At 42.5% G+C, this 20084-nt stretch overlaps 1 protein-coding gene across 9 annotated transcripts in view; it reads left to right on the top strand.

Moving 5' to 3' along the window:
- The window catches only part of LOC129171762 (cadherin-1), a 303014-nt gene that overhangs the window by 241628 nt on the left and 41302 nt on the right, over positions 1–20084 (top strand). For all 9 annotated transcript variants that reach the window (XR_008566831.1, XM_054760803.1, XM_054760775.1 and 6 more), the window contains 4 exons: positions 6315–6571; positions 7344–7480; positions 10302–10423; positions 14575–14692. Coding sequence is in view for 8 of the 9 variants with exons in the window: in XM_054760803.1 (XP_054616778.1) it covers positions 6315–6571; positions 7344–7480; positions 10302–10423; positions 14575–14692 (634 nt within the window). In the remaining variant the exon portion in view is untranslated. The remainder of the gene's footprint in view (positions 1–6314; positions 6572–7343; positions 7481–10301; positions 10424–14574; positions 14693–20084) is intronic.

Genomic DNA, 20084 nt, shown 5'->3' with positions numbered 1-20084 from the left:
GAAGCATGAAGACATAAATATGTAAAAACAGTTATTATTATATTGTACTCGTATTATCACGTATTTATACAATTTTATACACAATGTAACCCGCAAGGCATACTGGGTAACATCATGTTGGGGAGGCGTGTGCGTGGGCGTCCCAGGAGGCCTCGCAGGTTATATATTAGTCTAAAATAGTATTATTTTGAAAGTATATCAGTGTGCATCTGTTTTGCTACCCGCATAGTCCGAGTGGTACAGTGAGCTTCCTGTTTGTGTGTGTTAATTTGAGAAGCTGCGTAAATTGCATAAGCCTGCCTTTCTTTCGTCATACCTGAGGGACAAGCAATCTTGTACATGTGTCAGTTTGCGGTTATTATTTCCATCGCCTTGCACTTAAAACGGCTGGCTAATCCCCGGTCACACGCCAGCAGCGCACCCGGGATTATCTGTGTTTGTTTCCTCACGAGGAGGAGAGATTGTGTTAATATCCGCAGAGGAAAAAAGTGAAGGAAGCAAAGAAGAGAGCGCGCAATGTGTTGGTCATAAGTTGAAAAACGGGCCGCATTTGAGGGTGAAATAAGACAAAGCGAGAGGAAAAGTGTAGGCAGCTGAGGGAGAAGAGAGTCAAAAGGGAGATTAAGACGAGGCTTTGTTCTTTCAACTCTTGCAGTTGTGCTGCTCGGCAGAAATGTCCAAAGTGCTTGTCATCAGACAAATGAGATGTTCGTTTTTGATATGGAATGTTCAAAAAACCCCAGAAAGAACACCGACCAAGGACAGCAGGACACACACACACACACGCATAAGAAGTCAAGCTACAGTATCTATGCTGCGCACACACTCTTGGGTCAGCACGAGCTGTCCTGTGTTCAGATGAACATTAGCTCTTTTATTACATCATCAATTATAATAAAGACAGCAAGGCTGGGAGCAGCACCTGGTAATATGAAGCCTCGCCTTGGAGCCGTGTGTATCTACTGCACTTTGCAGTCAAACACACACTCTTAAGTGAGCATGTTCACCTCGTGGGTCAGCCTCTGAGGAGGCGTACATGATGTTTCATTAGCCCATCATGTAGGCTGGCAAATTAATTTCTGCTAACTGCGAAAGGCATTCCAGTGGTAATTACAGCCCAGTCAACTTGAATTCAGAAAGTTCATATAAAAAAAAAAAAACACTAATACACCACAGCGCATGATAGAAATCCCCAGATGCCATACAAATATGTTATTAGTAGTGTGCAGCCTTACAAGTTACAGGTTACTTTCCCAAAAAAGTAATTGAATTAGTGACCAAATTGCTCCTTCATAAATGTAATTAGTTACCAGCTAACCTAATTATTGTGTTACTTTTTGAGGCCATGAGCTCCTTAAGCCCCTAAAAGCTGTGGCGGTGTCTTGGTTGACACGACTCTGCAGCATCGCGTGGACATCAGGGGCAGTGCCTTTGAATTGGCAAACCGGGGTGGTGGTCCCCCTTTTTAAGAATGGGGACCGGAGGGTGCGTTCCAACTGTTTAGGTTCACACTTCTCAGCCTTCCTGCTAAGGTCTATTCAGGGGTTCTGGAGTGGAGGATCCGCCGGATAGTTGAATCTCAGGAGCAATGTGGTTTTAGTCCTGGTTGAGAAACCTTCGACTGACCCTACACTCTCGGCAGGGTCCTGAGGGTGCCTGGGAGTTTACATGTGTCTACATGTGTTTGTGGCCGTGTTCCTCAAGGAATTCCGTGGGGAGTAATCTGGGAGTATGAGGTACCGGACCACCTAATCCAGGCTGTTCGTTCCCTTTATAACCGGTGTCAGATGTTTGGTTCGCATTTCCAGCAGCAAGTCGGACCCATTTTCCGTTTCCGCCAGGGCTGTCCTTTGTCAAAGATTCTGTTCATTACTTTTATGGACAGAATTTCCAGGCACAGTCAGGGTATTGAGAAGGTCCGTTTTGGTGGCTGCAGGATTGAGTCTCTTCTTATTGCAGATGATGTTGTCCTGCTGGCTTCATCGGACCTTCGACTCTCACTGGATCGGTTCACAGCTGATTGTGAAGCGGCTGGGATGAGTATCACCACCTTCATGTCCGGGTTCATGGTTCTCCCACAGAAAAGGGTGGAGTGCCATCTCCGTGTCGGGGATGAGATCCTGCCCCAAGTGGAGGAGTTTAAGTGCCTTGGGGTCTTGTTCGCGCGTGGGGGAAGGGTGGAACGAGATTGACAGGCGGATTGCTGTGACATCTGCAGTGATGTGGACTCTGCATCAGTTTGTTGTGGTGAAGAGAGAGTTGAGCCAAAAGGCAAAGCTCTCACTTTACCAGTCCATCTACGTTCCTACTCTCACCTATGGTCATGAGGTGGCTCGGGCATCTGGTCAGGATGCCTCCCAGACGCCTCCCAGGGGAGGTGTTCAGGGCACATCCAACCAGTAGGAGACCTCGGGAAAACCCTGGACACGTTGGAGAGACTATGTCTCTCAACTGGCTTGGGAATGTCTCGGCTTCCACCGGGAGGAGCTGGATGAAGTAACCGGTGAGAGGGAACTGGGCTTCCCTGCTTAGGCTGCTGCTCCCACAACCCGACCTCGGATAAACAGAAGAAGATGGATGGATGGATGGATGGATGGATGGATGGATGGATGGATGGATGGATGGATGGATGGATGGATGTTGATACCAACATTTGGTGATTTACGTGATATTTGTATGATGTCACCCAATACAAAAGTCTTGCTATCAATTCTATTTTATAACATCAATAGTCTTCAATGAAATGAAAGATGTGCTTTATTTTGAGTTACAGTACATGAGCGACACAGAATTAAAGACATGATTCACGAGTATCTGTTATGGTTTTTAATAACAAGCATAGAATAAAATGATGACCTGACTGCCTGTGTCAACAAAGCTGGAAAACATATAATTCTGACAGAGAGCTGATAGAGAAATGGACTTGACAACGCAAAAGGAAACTGAAAAGGTGAGCAGGTAAGACGTGCGTGTGCGTGAAAACATGAATAAAGAGTAGTCAAATCATTTATGTGGGGAGAAAAGTCTTTCCCAGCCCAAGAGTTTGTGATGAGGTTTGTTAGCGTTTGCACCGTGTCACACACACACATTAGGAAAACGAGATGAGTGGGCATGAGTGGGTGGGTGATGGAGTGTAGAGGAAGGGTGGCGTGATGGAGTGCGCGGTACGTGTGCGTGTAAGTGACACCTCTCCTCCTGATTTCCTCTTTCTCCCTGTAATGAGAGCTCTGTTCGAGAACTTTTTATTTCCCACCACAACATACACCAACCTACACACACCATCCCTCTCTCCATCTTTGTCTCACCAGACAATTTTTCTAGTTTTTTTTTATTATGTTTGTTTTTTTCCTGTCGGGATATCCCTACAATTACCTTTCTCGCTTTCGATGCAACATTTCTTATTCTCTTGCTAAAACTGCTGACTTCCTGTGAAGCTGTTTGCTGAGGTTTACAGAGAAGGGACACGAGGGGGGATAGAAAACAAGAGCTCAAAACTGAAGAAGAGGGAGGATTTCAATATTCCCACTGAGGCTTGAATCTGCAGAATGATTTTTTTCTACTTGAATCTGACAGCAAATATTCTGCAAAGCCTGGGAGGCCTATTTTTCCGCTGTCCAACATGCTTTTCTGTGCCACTCACACTGCAATGATTTATGTGGACTTTAAGAGCAGACGTACTGATGAAAGATCTAAAGCCATGAACGCTCAAAGAGAACACTCTTGGCCGCACATAGACACACAAACCCTCATTAATGTGGAACCCAAAAACCACAGATATTGTGTGTATGTGTGTGTCTATTTGTCTGCTCTCTCTATCTAACAAGCTGCTGTGCAAAGCTGATCAGAGCTTACAGATCATTGCTTCAGATAGAAAGCACACACAGCCACAGAGCCACCTAAGGCAAATATGTCTCATAAAATGGATCTAAGAAGTAATATGAGATCAGAATCCAATGCAAAAGCCAAAGTAATTTACCACTGGATGACAGTTTCAGCTTCATCAAATTCAAGTTCAAAGTTGATGAGGCTTTAAATCATCATGGTGATGTATAGCTGTTCAGGGACGTCTGAAGTAAGGGTATGCTTCTAAATGGTGTATCGGGGAAAATAATAGATTAAAAATATGTTAAAGCTCTAATTTTTCAGGGACAGTAAGCTGCTATCATTATTGAAGCCAAATAATTGTGATGATTTAAACACACAGTGGGAATTTTGTGCCTGGAATCTTTTTCAAGCAAAAATCCAATCAATCAATCAATATAAAGTCCCCCTATGACGAGAATGACCTCACCTGGAGAGAAGGGCCCATCGCATAGTTAAGCCTCAGAAAGAGCAGTGTCAACTCTCAGACCAACTCTTCAACCTCAGCAATGTTTTGGTGCATGGGAGTTTGCCCAGCAAGTCTACGTGTGTTTTGTGGACTTGGAAAAGGCATTAAATCATGACTCTCAGGGAATCCTGATGGAGGTGGTCCAGGAGTATGGGGTACCGGATGCCCTGATCGGGGCCATTAGGTCCCTGCACGACCGGTGCCAGTTTGGTCCGCATTGCCGGCTGAAAGTAGGATTAATTTTCAGTGAGCGTTGGACTCTGCCAAGGCTGCAGTTTGGTTATGGAAAGAATTTCCCGGTACTTTCATCATTGACAGGATCCAGTTTGTACAACCGGAGCAAGAGCCTGGTTTATGAATGTTGGCTTCCACCAAGGCTTTCTTGTTCTGTTCATTATTTTTATGAACGTGATTTCTGGCCATAGCCCTAACTTTGGGGTTGTTCAGTTTGGGGGCCTTGGGATCTAATTTGTGTTTGAGGATGATTTGGCCTTGATGGCCTCATCAAGCTGTGACCTTCAATATTTACTGGGGTGGTCCGCAGTGTGAAGCTTCTGGGATGAAACTCAGCACCTCCAAATCTGAGGCTATGGTTCTCAGCTGGAAAAGGGTGGTTTGCACCCTTGGGAATGAGATCTTGCTTCGAGTGGAGGAGTACAATTATCTCGAGGTCTTGTTCACAAGTGAAGGGAGGCTGGGGCATGAGGTTGACAGGCGGGTTAGTGCCTCGTCTACCGTAACGCGGTCGCTGTACCAGACTGTTGTGGTGAAGAGAGAGCCGAGCCAGAAGGCAAAGCTCTAAATTTACCGGTCAATCCACATTTCTACCCTCCCAAATGACCGAAGAGATCAAAGAGCAAAATTGGCTATGAGTTTCCCTTGCAGGGTGGATGGACTCATCCTTGGAGATAGGGTGAAGAGCTTGCTCATCCAGTAGGAGCTCAAAGTAGAGGCACTGCTCCCTCATATCGCACAACCACAACCACAACCAGGGTGCCTGCCTGGTTAGTTTGGGACACACCGGGTCTTGGGGTCTTGCAGCTGTCCTGGGAATGCCTCGGTGTCCCCACAGTGGAACTGAATGAGGTGGCTGGGACCCAGGATCGGGATGACCGGAATAATTTGGATGGGATGATGGCTGGGTTTAACAAGAAAATATGAAAAATTGCACACCTTCAAAAACATGTCCCCCTGCATATGCATGTCATATGTTATTAGGATTAACGCAATATTCGTTGTGAGGTGAGGGGACCTGTTGAAAAATACCCACTATCTAGTTAAACAATGCATCTACATCAAAAATGGATTTTTTCTTCCTCAGTCCGTGCCCCACGCCCAACCAGCTTTCGGGGAAAACGAGCAGATTGTTGCAAAACAATGTAAATCCAAGGTAAACATAATCCGTTCCGCAAAAGTCCTGCTGAAAAACACTCCTCCAAAATAGCACCGGAATGTTAGAGTGAATGCTTTGTCTGTCTCTATGTGACAAGCAGTCCAGGGTGTAGTCCACCTCTCAGTGAAGTCAGGTGGGAGAGATTACCTCACACCCATGACCCTGACTGGTATAAGCGATGGCTCAAGAAAATGGATGGAAATATGCTGTTACACACAACAGCAAAATAGTGATCTCTCTGTTATTTGTTTGTCCCATGCCCTCATAAATCTGTGAGACATCAGGCTTTAGATTCATTCCGTGTTCTTCCAGACAACACGCAGGGTTACAATGCTCTTTTTCACAAAGCTGATACTTCTTGAGATGTTATCTCTCACAATACCTCCTCAAATCCCTTCTTTACGCTTTTCATCTGCAAACAAACATTTGCAGCATTTGGCTGCTTAAAAGACCCTAAAGTGAAAGAGACCTCATTTGCATGTTCCTTCTCTTTACCATTATAAATGCAGAATCCAAACAACTATATATGAAACACTTAAGAGGCTCTCTTAAATACTGTAATGCAACTTATTACCCTTGTCCTTTCTCCAGGCTGTAGATTATGAAAGCCGCAGCTCCTACTCTTTCTCTGTGGAGGTCCTCAACCCCACCGTGGACCCTCGCTTCTTGCGCCGAGGACCTTTTAAAGACCGGGCCTCGATCCGAGTAGCGGTGTTGGATGCCGATGAACCACCAAGGTTTTCCAGGGCGCGGTACCACATGGATGTGTCTGAAAACTGCCCTCCAGCCTGCACTGTGGGCCGAGTCAGTGCTGTAGACCCAGATACTGGTCTGACTAATAATATCAGGTATAACATACAGTACATATTATACAATTCAAAGGTACAGTCAAATGTGTTCCCTCATTCATCTGAGAGTTGAAAGCTGTACGTTTCCATCCATCTCCTAATTTTAAGAGCATTATTTTCACATGTGCAAAATATTGGTCTCGAAAACAACACAATGCAACAGCAATACCGTGCAGTGAAAAGATCAGCTGATTCTCAGGCACATTTGTAAGCCAGTGATGTTTAGCTTTTGGTATTACAGCTAAACAAATTACTTAAGCTAACCAAAAGCCCACTCAGTGTTCCCCCGAGCCAAAAAAGCAACCACTGAAGCTTGCACTGTAGATCCAAAGCTCCTTTTGTTGCAGAAGGTTGCTCCAATGGTTTTGAGGAGGGTAGGCGGTAATTTGTCTGCAACGAAACCAAATTATGTTCCAATTAGCATAGGCAATAGTAGTCAGAGTGAGTGTGTGGGGAGGAATGATAGTTGATATATCAAAAGAGATATTCAAATTGTCTGCAGCACTTCAAAAGAGCCCCTATCAGCTTTGATAATCTGCCTATATTAATTCTTTGGCCATTTGACTGCAGACTTTCTTATCGCTCGCTCACACACTTGTGCCCTGTTTTCTTCTTACACTCAGCACCCCGCCACCAGCCCCCCACCCCCCAAACGGCTTTTTTCCTTCCCTTCAACTTCACTCTTTTATTGTACTTTGACTTTAACCTCTGCATGCCCCCTTTCCTCGCTTTAACTCCTGTACTACGACTTGCTTCACTCTCTTTTCCCCAGGTTCTCCATTGACCCGCAGTCAGACCCAGAGGCTTTATTTCGTATCACCCCGGACACCGGCCTCATCACGACAGCAATGGAACTAGATCGGGAACGTGAGCACTGGCACAACATTACTGTCATTGCCACCCAGAGAGGTTAGAAGTCACTGTGTGCATGTCACTTCACACTGATACATCATTAGAGTGTCTTCATTGGACTTCTTCCACGCTGCATGTACAGCAATGAACCCATCATTCATTGCACTGCTCACCCCTGCACCCAATCATCAGCGTGTGGCTGTAAGAGGTTTAAGCAGTGTAAACTCCAAATTATACGGTCACCAAAAGGCACCGTTTCCTTTGTGCGCTGCAGTTTACTAAGCTGCTTAGCGCTGGAGCCAGCAAACGAACTGGAAGACTTTTTGGTGTCACAAATGCTGTGCTCCAACATTCCAAATGATCAATATACAGCGCCCTCCAGAAGTATTGGGACAGTGAGGTCAATTCCTTTATTTTTGCTGTAGACTGAAAACTTTGGGGTTTGACGCCAAAAGACGACTGTGAGACCAGAGAGCAACATTTCAGCTCCTCAGCCTATTACGTCGATCACGAGCTACCGGTAGAGCGCCAAGCTAGTTTGGGTCAATCGCGTAAGATGTCATATGATCAGTCAGCTGACATTAAGGTCCCCTCCTGATTCACTCCTGCTCCCCCGCAGCGTTTCAAGCTGCACACGGAGATGCAACTTTCATCATGTATCATTCCTGGGCGGTACGATGCCTATATCTATAACAAAAGGTATCGTTCACTTGTGGCGTGTAGTTGAATTGTTGGATGGCTTTGCTTTGCGTCCGGAACTCCACTACAGAAATGAGTGTTTTCTACACTTCCATTTCTTAAACTATGATTTCATGATGAAATGGAAAAATGTGCTCATTGCTGAAACCTTTTTAATATGTCGCCATGAACTTTGGCTCCATTGTCTTTTGCATCATCTTCATTTCTTGTGCATCTGTAATGTTTGGTAGCAAATGCTAACTGGATGTAATACATGAGCTGTGTGTCCCAACGAACGCTTTGTAGCTATTTTGACTGACATTTTACCGGTACTCAGGTTACTGGCACTCAACCATTTTTCATGTGAGCAAAAGTATTGCAACATGTGATTGACAGGTGTGTCCTAGTACATTGCTTATTCAATCAATAAATAGCACTGAATGGCTACGCTCAGTTGGGTAGGTCAGGTTTGGCCTGTGTAGACTGCATTTAGAGGTGAAAACAACATGAAAACCAGAGAGCTGATCAGAAGCCTTGCACAAACATTGGTCATAGCCAGTACAACCAATTGGGATGTCCCGAAGAAGAAAGAAACCACTGGTGTATGAAGTAAGACGTCCAACGGGTAGACCACGGAAAACATCAGCAGTTGATGACAGAAACATTGTGAGAGCTGTAAAGAAAGGGGGAATGTGTTCAAATGATGTCAAATGCAAATGTTTACCCCCTTACTCGTACTATCACAACCCCGCTAGTTGGTTCTGTTACACATGCACACAGGTAAAACTCAGAAATGTTTAAAACTCTAAACTAAAAATTTATAAGGTGTTATGTTTTGCGGCGCCAGACAATTTTTCTTTCGTGGGCCAGGGGGCAAAATGGCTCTTTTAATGAGTAAAAGTTGCCGACCCCTGCCCTAGATGGACCAATTCAATATGAAGCATCCATCACTGTTGTCCGAAGTCAAAGCTGATGTGTGTGGATGTCTTGTTTTGCCTAAAACACAAAGATAACACAATAAATAATAGGTCTGCTTTCATGGATGACTGAGGACATTTTAAAATATTCACATCTGAGGGACTGAAATCAGAGGATATTTACATTTTTCACTGAAAAACGATGGATGAATCCGCTACCAAAACAGTTGTTGATTAATTACGTAATCGATTAATCATCGATTAATTGTTGCAGCCCTGTTTGTGATATGAAAGCAGACAAATCGGAGGAGTCATCTCTACATACGCAATTAATCCTTTCTTTGCAATATTGCCGTCAAACACAGCGAATCAATCAGTCATATTTACATCTAAAATGATGGTTGGCTGACATGTGCAAGAAAGCAGTCTGTTCCAGTCAATTTGCGCGCCAGAGAGACTTCATCTTTCCTTGAAATGTACTCAGGGTCTGTTGTGGCAGAGGTGTTGACAGAGCAGCACACTGTCTGTCTGTCTTCAGTAATGAGCTCCGTCTAATAAACAGTCTGTTGGAGGTGTGTTGACATACAGCACAGCGTGCACCTCATGGTGGCCACGGGGAAGACAGCTCATCTTGTGGCATTAATGCAAGGGATTATTTGCAGGAATGGGAAACAGCGGCAGAATGTGTGTGTATATGCAGCATGTGGACACTCCATCTGTATGGATGCTATATGCTGTTGAGCCAGGATTATGTCCGAGCCAGGAACATGGCAGCGAATGTGGAACTCCACACGTTTCAAGCGTGGCTGTGAGAGCGTGTTCAAGTGTGTCAATCCAAGTGAATGAGCTACAGAGGACCCTCTGCAAATCCGTTTGAACTACAGCCTTCTGTAACTGCATGCAGATTGACTGTTCTCTGTAGTCTACATCTCAAACACACACACACGCTTCACGCTCGGAACAGAACAGTCTGATGTGCAAAAGAAACGTCCGACATCTTCTCGCTGGAAAGCAGTCGGCTGCAGCACCGCAATTCAGACTTCATATTCAGCAAAGTGCGCTCCTGCACTAATGGGATCTGAGTGCTCACGTTTGGATTAACACTAAAATGCTTGAGCTTACCCACAAGAACAATTGAGTCAATTTAACGGAGGGCACAGTGCACCTTTGTGCACATTTGGGTGTTTATTGCCAGTGGGAACGGTGCTCGTAGAATTTTAATATTTGAAGCGGTTTGTGTGGATTTTGCGTCGTAAACAGTCTGCCTCTCCATTGCTTTGCAGACAACCCCAGCCAGGTGTCCAGGGTTGTGGTGGCAGTAGAGACGTTGGACCTTAATGACAACGCTCCCGAGCTGGACAGGCAATACACAACGGCCATGTGCGACTCATCCACCATCGGGCAGGTCAGTGTGTCTTTCTGTCTGTGTCGGTTTGAAGAATACTGAGAATTCATCCATAATTTATGTTGGAGTTCACCCCAAAGCGCTTTGCATGGCTCGGTCAAGTTCTTCTGCACCACATCCCTGACCATTTTGAGGAGATGCTTGGTTTACGCCCATCTAAAGCACCCTGGTGAATTCCAGGACAGTTTAGAGCAGGGTTTCCCAAACCTCATCAGCTCACTTGTCAAATTAGGAATTCCTCTCCCCTGGGAAACATACGTGCGACACGATGCGAGCACTCGCTCTTCACCCCTCATTAAAAGGATAACAAGAAATAGACTATCATAAAACAAATACGCTGCAAAGCTATTCCTCAACAAGCGCCTTCCAGCTCACGCAAGCCCCCACCCCTGCAGGATGAGGCGAGTACTGCAGCGCCTCCCGTGTGACATTCTCCGTATTTTACTGTCCGATGAGCAAGAATAATGACGTCACACTTATTTTTCAAAGTGAGCTGAAGACACCTCATCTCAGGTTTGTGCCCGGATGTGATCAAGAAATGTGCAAGATTTTTTTTTACTGAAGAAAATACCGAAAATACATTTAGACTCATAAAATTACAAATTTTATTCTCATAAAAATGTGACTTTTTTTCTCGTTAGACTTTTTTTTTTTACTTTATTCTTGTAAAATTACAGCTCTTTTTCCATTTCTGCTGTAATTTTTACAAAATTTATTAAATAACAAAAATCATAATTCAAATTCAATTACTTTTCCCGCAACCTAATTTTCCAAAAATTATAACTTTGTTGTTTTGTTTGTTTGTCATGATATTACAATTTGAAAAAAAAATAATATCTGGTTTACTTAATATTTCAATTTTGTGCTATTAAAATGACGTTATTGTTCCTCATCATATTACAACGTTATTCTCGTAAAATAACTTGTTTCTCTTAATATTTAAATTACTTTTTTTTTCATTTTAGCTGTTTTTTTTTTCTAACTGTTTAAACTCTTTTTCTAGAAAGTATGACTTCATTAAATTATTTCAATAACAACAATTAACATTTAAATGAAAACAGCTTTTCCCGCAACCTAATTTTCCCAAAATTATAACTTTATTTTGTTTTTTGTTTTAGTAGTAGTAGTAGTAGTAGTAGTAGTAGTAGTAGTAGTAGTAGTACTTTATTAATCCCACAGCAGGGAAAATCACTTGTTACAGCAGCAAGCAAAATTACGATTTTAAGAAAATCTTTTTTTTCCTTAATATTTCAACTTTATGCTACTAAATTGATGTTTTATTTTCCCTCATAATATTAAGACATTATTCTCCTAAAATACTTAATTTTTTTTTTTACTTTATTCTGGTAAAATTACATCTTTTTTCCATTTTTGTTTTTTTTCCAACTATCTACATTTTTTCTCTTAATTATGACTTATCAATTAAATTAAATAACTTTTATGAAATGACAGAAATTAATCATTAAAATTAAATAACTTTTTCCCCAAACAATTTTCCAAAAATGAGAACTTTATTCAATGTTTTGTTTGTTTCTCATAATATTAAAATTTAAAAAAACTCTTTTTCCTCAATATTTCAACTTTAGACGACTAAAATGGCATCATTTTTTTATCACAATGTTATCACAATGTTATTCTCTTAATTTTTTGACATTATTCTTATAAAATATACAATTTTCCAACGATTTAAACTTTTTTCTCAGAATTATGACATATTAATTCAATTCAATCAAATGTTTTCAATAACAACAATTAATCGCTACATTGAAATAACTTTTCCCGCAATCTGATTTTCCAAAAAATTCTAACTTTGTTTGTTGTATTGTTTGTAAAATGATTTTTTTTCATAATATTACAATGTTATTCCTGTAAAATAACTTTTTTCCCCTCAATATTTCAACTTTATGCTACTAAAATGAAGTTATTTTTCCCTCATAATATTATGACGTTATTCTCATAAAATACTTTTTCTCTTAATATTTTGACTTTAGAATATGACCTTTTTTCTCTTAATTTGTTAGACTTTATCTCTTTTTTTCCATTTCTGTTTTTTTTTTTTTGTCTTTTTAAACTTGTTTTCTTGTTATGATTTAGGAATGAAATTAAATAACATTTGTGAAATAGCAAAAATTAATAATAAAATTAAATAACTTTTCCTGCAACGTAATTTTCCCAAAATTAGAACTTTAGTCTTTAGTTTTGTTTGTTTCTCATATGACAATTTGTAAAAAAAAAAAAAATAATAAAAAAAGTCTTTTTTCCTTAATATTTCAGCTTTATGCTACTAAAATGCAGTTATTTTAATATTTCGATCATATTATTCCCTTTTTTTCTCCTAATATTTTGACTTTATTCTTGTGAAAATACGAGCGATTTTTCCATTTTTGCTGTTAAAGTTTTCTTGTTAAATTATGTTTTGAGAATGTGGCGCGGGACAACAAAACAACAGCCCCGGGCCGCACTTTGGACACCCCGTGTCAATCTTATGCGCAATTAGAGTCCCAAAGAAAGACTGCTATTTGTGTACGGCTAAGATAAAAACATGTACTGTATTTTACTTGATGGATGATGCACTCACTGATCAAACTAATATCGCCTCACGAAGGAATTCCAAAGGAAACTCGTGCGTACTTGTCTCGTCACACGTCGAGTGCGTTTCTTTATGACCGTCGTGACGTCTCATTAAAACGTGTGCTTGAAAGCAACTTCCACTGATGTGTCACGGAATACAAAGCTGTGCCTTGAGAGGTAAATGACGTACATGACGAGTACACAGCCACTGACTGGGGAGGCAGGTGAGTCCTCCACGGTTTGTTATCATTGGAATTACACTCGCACCTCCTCTCGCACTTTCTCCCTCATTTCCGACATCCGCTTTTTGAAGAAAAGGTGCTGTTGTATTTTTCTGCAGCATCTTACTTTATCTACCCCGAATATGAAATGAAAAAAAGTCTGTGTGCGCCTTCGTTTCCCATCCTTCGTTTAGCTTCTTCTAAGCTTCCATATGGCTGGTCTGTCATTTAAGGTAAAAACGGGGAAATTTAAGGGAAGGGCGACGGGAAAAGAAGGGCAAAATAAGGGCGTTTCCAGAGGGTTTCCCGAGCATGTGACTGAAAATGCGTCGAGGCGTGTGCGCACGTCTCCATTTGTCACAACACGTTCCGATATCCACACGGGGCAGCTGATGGCGCCGTGCTTCCTCGGCAGGACTCGACTGTACCGGACTAGCAACAGGCGGTACGCAGCCCACTCCCCAAACATGTGCTCAAAGAATCATTGAAAACCATTTTACACAATAACAACAGGAGTTTTTCATTGAAAAGAAATTGTAAGGGATGTCCGATATTGGCTTTTTGGCCGATATGCCGATATCGTCCAACTCTCAGTTTCCAATTCCGATATGTGTAACATCACATATACAAACATCACATAGCAGTGTTTTGACAACCCATCACGTCCCCCCCGACACCCCGAACATGGCGCTGCGTTTTGACTGTTATGGCAAACGGACTCGGGGCTTCAAAGCCCATACACTCCGAAACTTTGCACAGAAACACGCCCGCAAATGTTTGTCAGATTGTAGTTCCAGATGTCCGCCATCTCCTGGTGGAAACGATGAACTACATGAGGAACCATATTGGCAGCAAATTCAGCAATTTTGCTTGCTTGCCACTTTGGCGCTTAAAGGGCTATATTGAGTTTCATTACAGGGAAGAAACCTGATATCGATAATACGTTTTTTTTTGCCAATATGCGGCCGATATTATCGGACATCCCTAGAAATTACCCATGAGTTCAGGCTGTAAGAGATCCTTTCAGATTCATTTTGCTGCCATTGCCACTGTAGACTTGTGCAAATGCCCTTACCAAATTGAATCTAGCGGCCTATTTGTGCGAGGCTATTCATGTCAGGCTGTTATTTATCTGGTGTGTATTAGACACCGTCCGCCTGTGTCGCCATACTAATTGTTTGTCTTGTTTTGATTCCTGCTGACGCCGGCTAATGGCTCATTGCTTGCTGAAAGCACTCTGTGTGTGTTTCTCTCGTTACTCACTATTTTTTTCTCTTTTATCTCGCAACCTTGCTTCCCTCCTCCACACACAACACATGCATTCATGCCCTCCCCCACCCCTCTATCTCGGGGTTTCAGGTGGTGCAGGTGTTGCGGGCGATTGATAGAGATGAAGGCGGGAATGACAGCACCGTGTATTTCAGCATCCCTCCGGAGTCGGGCGCCGCCCTCAACTTCAGCGTCAGGGACAGCGGCGGTAGGTGCTCAATCTTCCCCGCTTCTCTCTATTTGTCTTCATTTCTTTTTTGTGCCCTGAGCAGACAAAAGTGTTTTCTATATTTTAAAGATCACATTTTTCCGTCTGCCGTTTTGCCTTCTTTTCCTCCCCTCCCTCCTGTCGCCATCCGTCCTCCGCCAGTCTTCGATTGCTTTTCTTTGTAATCCTCCTCTGCCCTTCGGCGCTCTTGTTTGCCTCCTTGTGTCGAGCCACAATTGTGCTGACCTTGGGCTCGACTGGACAATATCATCAAAGACTTGCAACTCGACTCGGACTTTGACATCAGTGACGCGTGACGTGACTCTGACTTTAGTCTGACTTGAAAATGTATTGAAGACTCGAGACTTGCAAAACCATTGACTTTCTCCCACGTCTGCTATTTATCAGTGTTGACACGCGCTTTGCCAACAGACCAACAGACATTAGCCAGTCCACCACAGGAGCGCTTTTGCAATCAACTTTTTAAAGGTAATACAGTTGATCAGGACCGCCAGCGTACCGTAATCGATATAACCATACCCACCCCCCGTCCCCACCACCCAAACCCTGCTGCTAGCTTGATGTTGACGTTGGCCTCCGATTTTGAATCAACATGATTGTTTTTATTTATTTATTTTTTCTTATTATTATTTTTCAAAAGACAACCCCTTCAGCACCGGCCGTTTTAGACCATTTTTACTGATCTTTCAAGGCCCATAGATTATTGTGTTCTATGGCTATATAAACATGAAACGTACCAAAAGAAAGGTTCGACTCCTGTCTTTCACCAGAAAAAAAAAGTTTGTTTCTACCGTTTTCTGTTCTTTTGTAATTAGCAGTAGAATGTAGGTAAGTTTCAGGAAAATACCAGTTCCCAACTACAAAAACAGCTTTTTGTGAAAAGATACATTACAAGCACAACTTTGACTTTGACAAAAAGTGACAGCTTTTGTGACAGCTCAAATACCTAAACAACTATGCCAACATAAACAATAGGGATGAGCGAGTACACCACCCTCCTGATCTGGATCTGGATCTGGATCTGGATCTGGATCTGGATCTGGATCTGGATCTGGATCTGGATCTGGATCTGGATCTGGATCTGGATCTGGATCTGGATCCGTATCTCTTCACCCATCTAAATTATTATCCGTATCTGTATCTGTATCTGTATCGGTACCTGTATCCGTATCTGCATCTGTTCACCCATCTAAATTATTATCCGTATCTGTATCTGTATCTGTATCGGTATCTGTATCCGTATCTGCATCTGTTCACCCATCTAAATTATTATCTGTATCTGTACTTGAAGTGGGCGGGGCACAAACCAGAAGTGGGCGGAGTTTAACCAGAAATGGGTGTGGCTTAAATCGGTACATTATTTGAAGTCTGAAATTGACATGGATTGATCAGAAGTTGCTGTGTTTATTGTTTATTCTTCCGTGATTATTCCGGCGTATACAGCTGTCTGAAATGCACCGTGGACGTCACGAAACAAGTTTAGGATTGCAACGAAAACTGAAAATTAACAACAATCTTATATTGTAGGTAGCATTTGTTTATAACGAGTATCCGGCGCATCCGTAATAAACAACACAAAAATGTTTTGGTTTTTTTTTTTGTCAAAATAACAATTACCAATATAACACCATGAACCTTTCACAATTTTCACATTTGGAACTGAACTGTGTGTGTTCACACGTGTGCGCGTGCATGCGTTAAAATTTCCCTACAATGCGTAACCTTCTGCACGTTACACTCCTCCACGCTCTCCCACTTCCTCCTTGCTGCCAAGTGTGATTCTTCCGTTATTTTTGAAGGGAAAAAAAATAAATGTCAACTAAAAAATCCAAATTTTCTGGGATTCCACTGTATTGTTTGACGCTGTCAATTTTTAACGATATTATATTATTTGCTTTGTTTGCGCTATCAACTAGCAAACAGTGACCTATTCACACGAGGTCAAGCGGTACAGGAAGTGAATGAGAAGCAGAGTTGCATATGGTTTGCACATCTGCCTCACAGCGAGAAGCTTCCCTGTGCGCCTGAGCGCGATCAGCGTTAGAAAACAGACAAATATTTTGCAGCTGCTGAACAAATGATACAAAAATAAACATGGTGGCTGTAGAATTTTTGTGGGTTTCCAGCATTGATGAGTATTATTTAATTTAGAGAAAGAAACAAGTGTGCATGTGGGACGTGTGGATTTTCTTGTTACTGTTAATAAGTGACTAGCTTTCCGTGTTGCCTGTCTGTGTCTTTGTTATTGACATTTTGGTGCTGGATCTTGTTGCAGTTCCCGCATGGCAACACCAATTTAAGAAAAAAAGGAAAACTCTTCTAAAGTGTGTGGATTATTGAGGATAATAAGCAGTACATCGTCTCCCAGACATCAAAACACACAGAATTAATTGCCTTTTTTCAAGAGCAGGAAAGATAAACAATAGAAAAGGAACGATTCTCATCTGTGAAACAATAACATTTGCTTTATTCACGGCAGCCTTTGACTTGATGAGATAGCTTTGATGATGGCGTTACGCTTGGAACGTTCCCAAAATGTTTCAGGCAAACAGCACCCTCGGCACCCGTTAGCTTTGGTGCAAGGCTTCCTTAAAAACGCCTGAGATCACAGTGATGGGCGAGATGTTAGCATTGACAACGCTAAGATGTTTGTCATGCCACAAACACCGAACAATGAACTATTATCATCAACGAGCAAGGCCAAGTGTGCAGCCACTGTTTGAAGTAGCATGCTAACATTCTTAAATGTCATAAAAGTAGACGTGTTGCAATAATTAGCTGTATATAAGATAATATAAGATAAAAATTCTAACTATGTCTATTTCCACTGACATTTTTTAACGGGACTGCCTGTTGACCCAGCGTGGTATCCTTGCAGGTTGCTAGCATGTTATGTGTGTTTTCACTAATTAGGCTGCCAAAGTTAGACAGAATCTTACCACACAGACAAACAGGGCCCGTCCACACATTGACACCTGTCCAGTTATACACTCCTGGACAAAATTTTAAGATCAGTTGAAAAATTGCAAGAATTGATATTACATGCCTGCATTACATACATGCAGTATTACATTCCAAGAATTAAAGTCAAATAGGTTGTTCATCAGCTGATCAAAAGTTTAAGATCACAGCCTTTGCAAGCCTAAATCTTGGAAAAAATGTGGACTGAAGGTATTTTTCTGTCAGGTATCCACACTGTCCTGATCTCTTGATGGCAAAGGCAAAAAAGCTTTCTCTCTTTGAATGCAGTAAGACAGTCATTTCAAACTTCTTCAAATATCCTGAGGCTCATGGAAGAAAAGAGTAAAGCGGTAGACCCAAACGAAAAGGAGGATCCCACTGGCTGTCTGTCAAGACACGGGACCATCCTCGGTCCAAGTGAGGTTTGTTGCTCGTGCCGAGTGCAGTCCAATAACCATCGGACGCCATCTGCAAGAGAAGAGGCTTCAAGAACAAAAAAAAGGTCTTTACAGGCCTTGTCTCAGTCAAGGCCACAAAATTGCCCTTTTGGAATTTGCACGAGAGCATCAAACATGGGGCATTGAAAGGTGGAAGCAAGTTGTATTCTCTGATGACAAGGAGATCCCACACGGCGAGTAGAGGGGGCGCCATCATCATCCTTCAATGGAGCAATGGAGCTTCAAGTTGTGCAGGGGTGTCAAACGGGAGACGGTTATGTGGAGATGTTGCAGGGGGCAACATGCATGACTGGCTTTTTCAACAGGACAACGCTGCACTTCACAGGACTTCTTCCAGAGGATTAAGCTCACTGTTTTGGACCATCCTGCGTGTTCCCCTCATTTAAACCCAATGGAGAACATTTGAGGATGGTTGCAAAAGTTGCATTTGGATATACTCATTAGTTAATTTCCAATGAATCATTTTTAAAGACAATAAGGCTAGTATTAGGCACACTATTAGCTATAGCCACCCCAAGGGCCACATCCGAGGAGCGAGACCACTCCGGCTGAGAGCTCTTCACGAGGGCCACATTCGAGGAAAGGAGACACTTTGAGTAGAAATGATATCCATCCAGATATCCTACTCCTACATGTGACATGCCAAGTCACCAACATCACAAAGGGTCCCTCCGGATGACGGGCGTGCTGATTATCGGCGGGTGATGAAGAAAGGGACTGAAGATGGCCAACACCGTTCTCACAGATGCACAGTAATCGTCTGGACGGTGATAATGTGAGCCAAAACATTGCTCACAACCCGCTCCGCCTTTGCCCCAGAACGAATCACTGTCCACAACGCTTTCCATTCCCCTGCCCATTCGTCAGGACAAACATGCATCAAGATCCCCACGAACTTAATCCGTGAACTTTTATTCGAGAAATGGACAAGTCGAAATGGTGCCGGGACACTTCAACATGAACTAGGGGCCAAGACTGGTTGAAGAGACATTTTTGTTTGCTTTGAAGGTTTGGGCACCCAAAAAAGGGGACTATATTATATAAATACAAATACGGGATCACTTACATGAGTTGTTTTCAGCACTTATACAAGCTGTTTTTTCCAGATGTCTTGTGATTCCAAAATGGTCTGCCAGACAGCTGCTTCCAATCAGGAGGCATGACCAGATAAGGACAGAGTTCTGGTAATCTACGACATCCATATTTTTTAGTGGGCCTATTTAAAGGACGAACTAAATAAACGAGATAGCTCTTCTCTCTCAAACCTCAAACTTGTCTTGTTTTGCCTCTCAATTATCCACAACAATGGCAAGGGACATTTACAAAAATGGACATCTGTTCCAGACAGTGGATGCCCTCTGTGTAGCCGCCTTCACCACCTGGAGCAACATTCCCACACGGAAACACTGGCATCAAGCATTCCCAAACCCATACTTGAGCTGATTAACAATAATGGTGCAGCTCCTCATTACTCACTCCTTTTTTTGAACATGTTATTTCTATTTTATGGGGTTTCTGGGGGGTTTTGAGCTGTGGTCTTAAAGGGATAGTTTGGATATTTTGACATGAAGTTGTATGACATCCCCATCAGCAGTGTAGTACAACAACAGTGACCAATCGATCTGTGTTATATTTGTGCCCCGCCGTTTCCCTGTTTTCAGAAGCCAAACTATTGGCTTAAATGACCCAGCAGCTAAGCGGAAATGCGTTCCTCATCACGGAAATCCAACCGGAACTGGACTCGGGAGGGCCAAGTGGGGGGTTAAGTCACTGTTGATGGACTACACTACTGATGGGGATGTCGTACAACTTCATGTCAAAAACTCCCAACTTTCCCTTTAAACTTTTGATCAGCTGATGAACAGCCTATTTCACTTTGATGCTTGTTTGCAAGAAATTGCAACTGAAAAATTTTAATCTGTCACGCTAGTATCAATCTGATACCAATAATA

The sequence above is a fragment of the Dunckerocampus dactyliophorus genome, chromosome 2, assembly GCF_027744805.1.
Source record: "Dunckerocampus dactyliophorus isolate RoL2022-P2 chromosome 2, RoL_Ddac_1.1, whole genome shotgun sequence".
Taxonomy (NCBI): domain Eukaryota; kingdom Metazoa; phylum Chordata; class Actinopteri; order Syngnathiformes; family Syngnathidae; genus Dunckerocampus; species Dunckerocampus dactyliophorus.
The sequence above is the reverse complement of the archived record's forward strand: the minus strand, read 5'-3'. Positions and strand labels throughout refer to the sequence as shown.